The sequence below is a fragment of the Mytilus galloprovincialis genome, chromosome 11 (genome assembly GCF_965363235.1).
Source record: "Mytilus galloprovincialis chromosome 11, xbMytGall1.hap1.1, whole genome shotgun sequence".
Classification (NCBI taxonomy): domain Eukaryota; kingdom Metazoa; phylum Mollusca; class Bivalvia; order Mytilida; family Mytilidae; genus Mytilus; species Mytilus galloprovincialis.
Genome location: NC_134848.1, coordinates 33,743,364 through 33,754,889, shown reverse-complemented (window position 1 = coordinate 33,754,889; position 11,526 = coordinate 33,743,364). Strand labels below are relative to the sequence as shown.

General features: G+C 33.8%; 1 protein-coding gene across 1 annotated transcript; it reads right to left on the bottom strand.

Annotated features, from left to right (window-relative positions):
• Window positions 1-234: 234 nt before the first annotated feature.
• On the bottom strand, window positions 235-3,793 carry LOC143050733 (uncharacterized). The gene is made up of 3 exons (XM_076223855.1): window positions 3,492-3,793; window positions 2,738-2,937; window positions 235-306 (listed from the first exon to the last, which is right to left on the bottom strand). The coding sequence occupies exons 1-3, from the start codon at window positions 3,556-3,558 to the stop codon at window positions 235-237; spliced, it is 339 nt and encodes a 112-aa protein (XP_076079970.1). The 5' UTR covers window positions 3,559-3,793.
• Window positions 3,794-11,526: the final 7,733 nt, after the last annotated feature.

Genomic DNA, 11,526 nt, shown 5'->3' with positions numbered 1-11,526 from the left:
TTATATAAAAAAAAAACGACAAACAAAAATGTAACACATAAACAAACGGAAAATGAATTGTATTCTATTTATCAATTACAGGTATGGAAATATTTTCACACTAATTTTATCAGATGAATCTCTATTCTCCCATGTGTTGGCAATAACTTTTGTTAGCAACATATCAAACAGATCTGCCATATCTGAGCAGCTGTCACATCGGCTGTCATGCCCATGTTCACATACTCCTTTAAATCATGGATCACTTGTGCTCAAAGCATATGGTGCACAATGGTCAGCAACTGTTGAAGTTTGCCTCACATGAATCTGAAAATTTAAAGATAAACTATATGTTCATGATTCACTTATAGGGTCTTTGCATCGGAACTAAACACATTTATTAAAAAACCAGTTGTTGGCATGACCAGGGATCTCCATGGATGAAAATTGAACCATGGAGGAACTTTCACCATTACAAACCGTGTCTACGCTGTACAGTGTAGCGCGATCGGAAGTATTTTATCCCTCCATACAAGGAATGGTGAACATGCTAATTCATTGCTTATTTAAATTATATTTATTTGAATTTTCATTATAGAATTAGAAGTATCAATATGTTCATTTATTGCCGTTTTTAACCATTCAAATGCCACGTCTTCATGTTCCCCCTTAGTCGAGAATGACCAAAAAGCTGGCATGAAGTTCCCCATGTAGATTTCTTGTATTTTTGGTAATTGTTATGGGGGTTAAAAATCATATGATGTGGAGCTTATTTTTCATGGACACTGTCAAATTCAGAACCAATTACCGGTATGGCTGCTTTGCAGCAACAACAACACGATTCGTACGGGTTATGTAAAAGGTTAAAGAGATTTGTAAAGCAAATGAAAAGGTTTTTAATGACTTTATCTGACAAATTGATGCTGTGCAACATGCATCTTTCGAGTCGAATAGAAACCGGAAACGCGGATGTATCAATTTGTTTGTAATATACGAAATGAATTCGGAATTACGATACGATATTTCTTGACAGGAAATATTTATAAGTTTTTACTTTTAAACTTTTAAAATAATTCTAAATTATCGTTACAGCAGTACTCGAGTTATTTGCGATGAAATAATATTTACTGTTTTGCGTCTTATTTTGTTCTTGTTTTGTTCGACTTGTTAAACTGTTTTCTTTGTAACTGGATTATTAATTAATTTATTTAATCTAAATTATCATAATCATTTCACTTCAAAAGTCAAAAAGTCTGAAAAGACCAGTTTTTGTCGGAATTTGCATGAATTTTTACTCGACATTCTTAATTTGTCTAAATCATTTTTAAAAATTCTTGACAGTATGAATTTGTCTAATAAGGTTCTTGATTTTTCTTGACAAGTGTCTTGACAGTATGAACATTGTCTTACAATTTCTCGACACTTCCTGTATCATCTGATAAGAGTCTGGATTAGTCTCGACCAATTCTTGACTGTCTTAAATTTGTCTCGATCTGTCTTGACATATTCTTGACATTCTTAATAATGTCTCGATTTGTCTTGACATATTCTTGACATTCTTAATGATGTCTGAATATGTCTTGACATATTCTTGACATTCTAAAAAATCATCATGATGACACGGGTTATGTTCTTCTCATATATGTTATGATGGTATGATACTAAACCCCTAACGGGAAGCATTGTGCCTGATGTTCATATGATGAAATCATAATCTTTCAGTCAGTTTAATTGAAGTCTGAAGCTTGCATGTCAGTTAACTGCTAGTAGTCTGTTGTTATTTATGTATTATTGTCATTTTGTTTATTTTCTTTGGTTACATCTTCTGACATCAGACTCGGACTTCTCTTGGACTTAATTTTAATGTGCGTATTGTTATGCGTTTACTTTTCTACATTGGCTAGAGGTATAGGGGGAGGGTTGAGATCTCACAAACATGTTAAACCCCGCTGCATTTTTGCGCCTGTCCCAAGTCAGGAGCCTCTGGCCTTTGTTAGTCTTGTATTATTTTAATTTTAGTTTCTTGTGTACAATTTGGAAATTAGTTTGGCGTTCATTATCACTGCACTAGTATATATTTAGTTAGGGGCCAGCTGAAGGACGCCTCCAGGTGCGGGAATTTCTTGCTACATTGAAGACCTGTTGGTGACCTTCTGCTGTTGTTTTTTCTATGGTAGGGTTGTTGTCTCTTTGGCACATTCCCCATTTCAATTCTGAGTTTTATAATATTTTGTGTAAGTAAATGACATTTATTGGTTGTCTAGTGTCCAGTGGCATGAAATATGCATATAAAGGACTTGGTTATGATTAATGAATAATAGCCATGCTTTGTACTAGACCATCAAATATTAATTAAGCCAGATTTTTAATTTTCTAACTCACAGGACAACAGTTTACAGAGACATGTCGAACAAATCAATCTCCGGGCCAGCAGTCTTTGTTTTTTCTCCAAAATGCTATGCGTTAAAAGTATAGAATTTTTTTAATGTGCTAACACATAACAGAAAAGTTCACAAAAAGACATATCTCCTCACCTGGACCTGGACACATTATTCAAAATCAGGTTACCAGTTTTTGCTCTTTTAATCCTTGAGGCATGCATAAAGCAGAGATTCAGCAAATATCATTTTTTAAGTTTTTGAACTGACCCTGCAAGGGTTCGAACCCACAATCTCTTGTATTTAAGGTGGGCAATCACTGCTGTAATTTTAAAATAACATAAGAAAATGCTCAAATAATTAAAAAAAAAACCACTTACTTTCATATCTGTTTTTAAGTACTGCTTTGCCTCCTGAAGTCTTGCTTTCAGTGCTTGTGTATCCTCAGGTAATATGACAACTAATTTCTCCAACTCAACAAAAGCCCTGCCTCCCTCTGTTATGTAATTGTCAAGTCCTTCCATACTTTTTCTCACTGATGCTGCACACTCATCTAAAATTTTATATAGGGTGCTTGTGCCTGCAAACATAATCAACATTTTAAAGATGTTATTTATAAATCTAAATCAAAAACACAACAATGTTAATCTAATAAAGCCCATTGTACACTGGTAATGCAGATTTAGAATTAAATTTTACATGTTCTTCGTATGCACCTTACATGTATTATATAGTCCTCTTGTGCATAGAAAGACATAATTGTAGTCCATAACGCATCCTTTTGTGGCATATAAGACTACATAATATTTAGAATGACAGTAATAAATTTTATTTTTTTACCCTATGTGTCTCAATTGGTGTGTACCATTTTATGACATGACAATGTTCCATTTTTTATCGAATTATTTCCCACAATATTCAGAGGTCAAGACTTCACTGTTTTTCAAATGATGATATAACTATAAAGCATATGTGGACGAAATCTATGATACTTATTACATATATATGTCAAGTTCAATTGTAGGCTAAATTTGAATTTACCTTTAAATAGTTATGCCCATTTGTGTCTAAAAGCGGGACAATTGGGTATCTGTATTAAAAGGATTGACTTTCTTTAGTTTATGATAAACTTACCTAAAGGTTTAACCTGATCTTCTTCACACAATTGGTTGTACTGTTTGATGATGGAAACTGGTGCCATGGATCGAACTACATTTGGTATATTTCTGATCTCTCCAGTTGATAACCTTAGAGTTTTATCCCCAAATGGTAAGTCCTTGATGATTTGATTAGATGTTATAAAATCTATAAAATGTTCTAAACATTTGGCATCAAACTTCTATCTCTGTTGTTTTGAGGGCTAAACTGGCTGTCCTGCACCTGACTTGTCTGTGTCTTTTAGCCTCATAGTACCTCCATTTTGTAATATTGGGAATCATCTATAAAAAAAAATTACATTTTTTCTTTTCAGATATTTTTTGTGAAATCACGAAGAGCAGAGCACTCACTTAGAAGTTTTTCCTATTTCCCTTGCCTTATCATTTAACTTATTCTAAAAGTCTGTAACATGAAGGTTTTGCAACTATCACACTAACTAAACTGAAAATAATGTAGTCTCAGATGCATGATTTTTTTATTAGTTGAACTAGCTGTTGATGATTTTGAGTACTCTCAGATCAGTACTTAGGGTCTTTTGTTGTTGGGATATTTATACAAGTACCCGGTGATGTGCACTCTGTGTTTTTGTTAGATGTATGATATTTGTATCCATCTGATAAGCCTTTTTCATCTGATTTTTATACAATTATAAAAAAAAAAATCGTATACATTTTGTATTGGTAACATGTTGTCGTTTCAATGGGATTTTATTCTTGAATTCTTGGGGTTCTTAAATGTTGAATGGTAACAATGTACTAAGTTTTTGTATATAAACTAGACTGTTTGTTTTCTCATTTCAATTGTTTTACTTTTGTCATTTCGGTGTCTTTTATAGCTGACTTTGAAGTATGAGCTCTGCTCATTGTTGAAGGCCATACAATGAACTAAAATTGTTACTTTCTGTGTCATTTGGTCTCTTGTAGAGAGTTGTCTCACTGGTAGTCATACCACATATTTTTTTATAAACAAAATCAATGTTGTATGATATATATAGTCAGACGAACCAGGCCTGACAGACATTTTCCCCTTACAATCTTTCCAAACACTAAATACAATTTACCTGTTGCTTATAGTATCAAATATAATCTAACAAACTGTCAAATTTAACAAAAAAAATCGAATGACCAATGAACCATGAAAATGAGTTCAAGTCAGATAACACCCCAAGGGTGACTGGGGTATAGAAATATGGTCGCTTGGTCTTCTCCCGACCGGTAGTAAAACGCTTGCTGAAGTGGGGCGTCCGTTTGGCTGTGCGGGATGTATCAAGTTCGCAGTCACGTCCGTCAGAAGGGGACGTTAAATCCGATGCCTCGTGTAAAGAGAGTGCCACGCTCTTTGCACGTTAAGAACCCTTGCAACAACTCTTTGAGGGGTCCGTAGGTGGCCTGTTGCAAGGCAAAATTTCTGTCCCTATCCAATATACCCTCATTTTCCAGTGGCAGTCCAAATTTTCCCGACCATCATCCTAGATGGCCTATTTACAACAACCTACCTATTGTATTTATTGTGAACTTGTTCTCGTCCTGAATAAAACCAACAACAATCAATCAAGTCAGATAATACTTTACAGACAGACCTGTACACTTTACAATATTAATTGTTCCATACACTAAAAACAGCTGACCTATTGCTTTAAGTATTTGGAAAACCGATCATGTAGTTCATTATTTATTTAAAATTATGTTCAATTGCTGTACAATATTGACCTTGTTTTACGGTATTAATGATTGTTTTATTGTTGAAGACCCTCCAGCAACTATCAAGATGAAAAACAAGAAAAAACTTTGACCATTGATCATTTGCATTTATTCTATGCATTGTGTGAGATTAGGTCCCGTGCACGTTTACTCCATCTTCTTTTATTTGCTATTAAAGGGTCTGAACACGACTTAATGCAAGTTTAACCCTATAATGTAAAAGATCATATGGCAATACGTTGATGTTGCCTCAATGTAGTTACGGCCCTGCCAACAAGGCCTTAAAAAAGAAAAGAAGCATGTGAGATTTTCAGACAAAGTTCAGACAAAGTTAAGTTGTATTTGAAGTCAATATTTGAAGATGGTGAAAACAGTGGGAACAAGATGAATGCTGGCGCTGTGGCAAAAAATATGAGAGTTGCACTAGAGAATGGTATCGAAAAGTTCTGTTACAGTGAATACTTGAATGCTTATCAAATGACATCCGAATTTTCTTGGTTAGTTGCAGAGAAGAAAATGCCATCAAAGTCTTCCGCGGATATTGACAGTGCAGCAGCTCTTATTGAGAGATTTTAAGCCATTGAAGAAATAACAGTTTTAATCTAACATTGATTTTCTTATTAGTACTGTGTAATTTGTATTCTCAGTTGTTTCATTTATACTATACGCAGATCTACTACAGTCCTTTTTTTTTTAAGTTACACATTGTTTTAATTACAAAATTATAAAGCTAAATTCAGTTTTGAAATAGAATAAGTTGACAACAAATTTTGTCATTGTAAACCATATTTTATTTATACTGCAATCCTTTTATGTGAGCAGTTAAAATGCATTGGCAGTATTTTTTTTATTCTTCGTTATAGAAAATTATTTATTATTACTGCATGTATAAGTAAATAAAGTACAGAGCATATTTTTGTTATTGATATGTTAATGTAAAGATCGCAAAATTTGCAATGTTGAAACTGAAATTTGTTCTAGCTCCAAGTAAATAAAAAAAAAAATGACTTCAAATAGATTTAAATACACACTTATTTTGCATTTTTCTAGGTTTTGTAGAAAATAACTTCTGCCCATGATTTGATTCTTATTTTAAGAGACTACAAATTTATTATGAAACTAGAGGCTCTAAAGGGCCTGAGTCGCTCACCTTGGTCTATGTGAATATTTAACAAAGGACACAGATGGATTCATGACAAAATTGTGTTTTGATGATGGTGATGTGTTTGTAGATCTTACTTTACTAAACATTCTTGCTGCTTACAATTATCAGTTAGTTTCAGTGGAAAATGTTAGTGAACATTTACAAATTTTATGAAAAATGTAAAAAAATTACTATAAAGGGCAATAACTCCTAAAGGGGTCAATTCTTGCTGCTTACAATTATTAGTTAGTTTCAGTGGAAAATGTTAGTGAAAATTTACGTAGATGGACGACTTTACACGAAAATCAACTTCCCAATTATCCATTTCCTATTTCTCAGCAGTAATATACCCTCTGCCCCTTCGTATGGTGTTTACATATCACAATTGATACGTTATTCATGTGATTGTTCACACTACACGGACTTCATATACAGGAGTGTGCTCCTTACGCAGAAACTGCTCCAACAAAGTTATGACAGATTAAAATTGACACTCCGTAACTGTTATGGACACCATCACGAATTGGTGGATCCATACGATGTGTCTTTCACCAAAAGAGCTAAAGACATTTTTACCACATGGTAGATTGTGGTTTGTCATTATGTCCATCTAATCTTTTAATTACCAAACGTGACTTATTCCCGATTATGACTGTTTTGCTGAGTGTGAATTCGCATTACTATAAGACGTGTTACGATACTTGTCTATCCCAAGTTCATGTATTTCGTTTAAATGTTAATGTTATATTTGTAATTCTCATCGGATTTTGTCAAATGTGTTGACGTCTTTTCTATATTTATGTGTTGACGTCTTTTCTATATTTATGTGTTATGGAAAGAAAACTTAATCACCGCCTTCATTTATTAGATTTGATTTTGTTCAGCGTAATCTGTACGATAATTTACGTTTGATTCATAACAAACTGGACATATATATATTATAGTTAATTTCTATTAGCAATATGCATTGTGTTTAAATGTAATATCAGTATTTAGTTCTATTATAATCTTAAATCAATTCTAATTCTATCTTACTTTTGAGATATAGTTTACCATATGTGACGTCATTTTTAGCCGTTTCAGAAATTTCAGAAATTCAAATGTGACGTATTTTTTGTGCCTTTTCGCAACTTCGTATGTGACGTCATTTTTATATTTATTGCGTTGAGGCCTGGACCGAGTCGGGTGTGTCTATTCTGTGTTGGTCTTTGCATTATGTATTCGGGTTTTGTTTTCTGTAATTAGTTAATACTTCAGTTTCATTATGTATATCTTTTATATTCATTTGATAAAATGTACAGTTGGCAATAACATTAATTGTTCTAAATAATAAGGATGTTCTTATCCCTTTAAAAACAGAGCCGTATTTGACACAACCCTTTTCAACTTCAAAATAAATCTTCTCGAGTTAACACTTCTAGTTCAGTCATTTTTACCTATTGCATTTTGTCTTCAAGAAACTCATTTAAAAGAAAGTGACAATGTATCTTTAAAAGGATACAACATGTATAGCACATTTTCTAAAGTAGATGAACGTGCTGCAGGCGGATCATCCATTTTTGTGAAGGACAACGTCATTCATAGCACAGTCCAACTCACCACTGATCTGCAAGCAGTTGCAATTCGTTTATCATTAGACAAAACAATTACATTATGTTCGATATATATTCCACCCAATTCAATTATAGATAAAGCAAAACTCAAAAACCTCACTGATCAATTACCCTCACCATTTATACTTATGGGCGACTTCAATGCTCACAATCCATTATGGGGTAACAAGACTCTTAATGCCAAAGGTAAGATCATTGAGGACTTTGTCTCTCAAGAAGGATTATGCATTTTTAATGATGGATCTAATACATATCTTCATCCTGGAAACGGGTCTTATTCTTCTATTGATATCACTATATGCGATCCCTCTCTGCTCCTGGATTATTCATGGCGTGTTCATGATGATCTATGTAGAAGTGATCACTTTCCAATAGTACTTGAACATCTTTTTACTTCTGCCCAACAGAGAGTTCCACGTTGGAAACTTGACAAAGCGGACTGGTCCTTGTTTGAGAATCTCTGTCAAGCGGAACTTCAGTCAAAGATGTTTGAGACTGTACATGATCCAATTTTAACTTTTAATACAGTTTTAACGTCAATTGCTGACAGAACTATTCCTAAGACCTCGGCAAATCTTAAACATCCCAGCAAACCATGGTTTGATGACGCTTGTGATCAAGCCATAGGTGACCGTAAAAAATCTGAAAGACGGTTTAGTCAACAACCAACGACGGAAAACTTGAGTAATTTCCGTATTTTTCGCGCTAAGGCACGGCGGACTTGTAGGCAAGCCCGACGAACATCCTGGAAAATTTTTTTCTCGGGGATTACATCTCGCACTCCGATGACAAAAGTTTGGAATATGGTAAATAAAATAAAAGGTAAAAATTATAAAGCCACTGTAAAACATTTGAAAGACGGCAATGATTTATTAACATCTGAAAAGGATATTGCCAACAAGCTTGGTGAAACTTTTGCGCAATCTTCTTCTTGTAACAACTACAGAGAAGACTTTAAAAAAGTTAAAAAAGAAAAAGAAAAAATTAAATTAAACTTTAAATCAAAAAATGGTGAAAATTATAATAAACTATTTTCTCTTGAAGAACTTAAAACATCTCTGTCAAAAGCCCATGATACAGCTTGTGGGCCTGATAATTTTCACTACCAACTCTTAAAACACTTGCCAGATTCCTCACTAGACGCTCTCTTGCAGCTCATTAATAACATCTGGGAATCTGGTGATTTACCATCAATCTGGAAGCTTGCAACCGTCGTGCCTATTCCAAAACCAAGTGAAGATCATACGGATCCTTTTAATTATCGACCAATTGCTCTTACCAGTTGTGTCTGTAAAACACTCGAACGGATAGTCAATGATCGCCTTGTTTGGTTCCTTGAATCCAATTGGCTATTAGCCAATATCCAGTGTGGATTCCGACAGGGCCGCAGTACTCTTGATCATCTTGTTCGATTCGAATCATTTGTCCGTAATGGTTTTGCGAAAAATGAACATGTAGTGTCGGTCTTTTTCGACCTTGAGAAGGCCTATGATACTGCATGGAAATATGGTATTTTAAAAGATCTATTTGATATGGGGTTGAAAGGCAATATGCCTAATTTTATTTCTAATTTTCTCTCTAACAGACAATTTAATGTTGGAGCTAATTCGACCATGTCTGATCTGTATGATCAAGAGATGGGTGTCCCTCAGGGCAGTATTTTATCTGTTACATTATTTAGTCTTAAAATCAACAGCCTTGTTGAAGTTTTAAAAAGTAATATTGAAGGTTCATTGTACGTTGATGATTTTTTAATATGTTACAGAGGCAAAAATATGAATAACATTGAAAGACAATTACAATTATGTCTTGGAAGAATTGAAAAATGGGCCTCGGAAAATGGTTTTAAATTTTCCACGTCAAAAACGGTCGGGATGCATTTTTGTAACAAAAGAAAATTGCATCTTGATCCAGAACTAACTTTGTACGGCAACCCAATTAAAATGGTTGATGAAACCAAACTTCTTGGTTTACTTTTCGATAAAAAGTTAACCTTTCTACCCCATATCAAAATGTTAAAAGCGAGATGTTTAAAAGCTTTAGATATTTTAAAAGTTGTCGGCAGCACCGACTGGGGTGCTGATCGCAACATTTTACTCAATTTATATAGATCTCTTGTTAGATCTAAACTAGATTATGGCTCTATAGTGTATGGCTCTGCAAGGAAGTCCTACATACAGATTCTCGATGCTGTGCATCACCAAGGTTTGCGTCTCTGTCTTGGCGCATTTAAAACCTCACCAGTTGAGAGTCTGTATGTAGAGGCTGATGAGCACTCACTCTCTGACAGACGTTTGAAGCTTGGACTTCAATATGCTGTCAAACTAAAAGCCCATTCAGATAATCCTGCCTACAGCTGTGTTTTTAATCCGATGTATGCAGATATTTTTGCAAAACATGAAAATAAAATTCCTCCGTTAGGTATACGTTTAAAACCACATTTAGCTTCTTTTGATTTAAAATCTGTTGCTCAAGTTAAAACTTGCAAATGTCCTCCATGGGAACTTCCCAAACCAAAAATGATATTTGATCTCCGTGAACACAATAAAAATAAAACAAATCCTCTTTTAATTCAGCAACACTATGCTGAAATTAAAGCCGATTATCTAGATTTTTCAACTGTCTATACTGATGGATCAAAAGATGGTGATAGAGTTGCATCTGCTGCTGTCTTCAGGGACAGAGCTGCAACTCTCCGTTTGCCATCTGATGCATCCATCTTTACTGCTGAAGAAGAAGCAATAATTTTGGCTTTGAAATTTATTGCTTCTTCAGATAAATCCAAATTTATTATATGTTCGGATTCACTTTCATGCTTACAGGCTATACAAAATACTAAAATTAAAAATCCAACAATCCTGAAAATTTTATATGTAATGAGGAATTTAAAAATTCTTCTGAAAGAAATAATATTTCTATGGGTTCCGAGTCATGTTGGAATCCTTGGAAACACAGCTGTAGACCTTGAGGCAAAGAATGCCCTGGGTGATCCTCTATCTAACTGTGATATACCATATACTGATTTTAAATTTAATATTAGAGAATATGTTTTTAATATATTGAAAAATAAATGGAGTAAAATGGATGATAATAAATTGCATGAAATTAAACCTAATTTAGGCAAACCTTTTAATAATATTATGTGCAGAAAAGATCAGTGTGTTATTACTAGATGTCGTATTGGTCATACTAGAATAACACACGAGTATCTTTTAAAAAATGAAGATGAACCACAATGTGTTCCTTGCAACTGCAAGTATACTATTAAACATGTTTTAATTAATTGTATTGACTTTGCTGATATTCGTAAGAAGCATTTCAATGTCAATAATATGTATGATTTATTTAATAATGTTCCATTAAATATTAAATGACGTCAAAATCGTATGTGGGGACATTGTATCGGACATTTTAGTTTTATCTGATATCTCGTATACAGGGATGATTCCACTATATAGTTTAGGGCCGCTTAGCGGCCCTTAAATCTGCCAGCGGCCCCAAAAAATGTTTGTGAATATAAATTCCCAATTCAGGAAAATAAAATAAAAATCGGT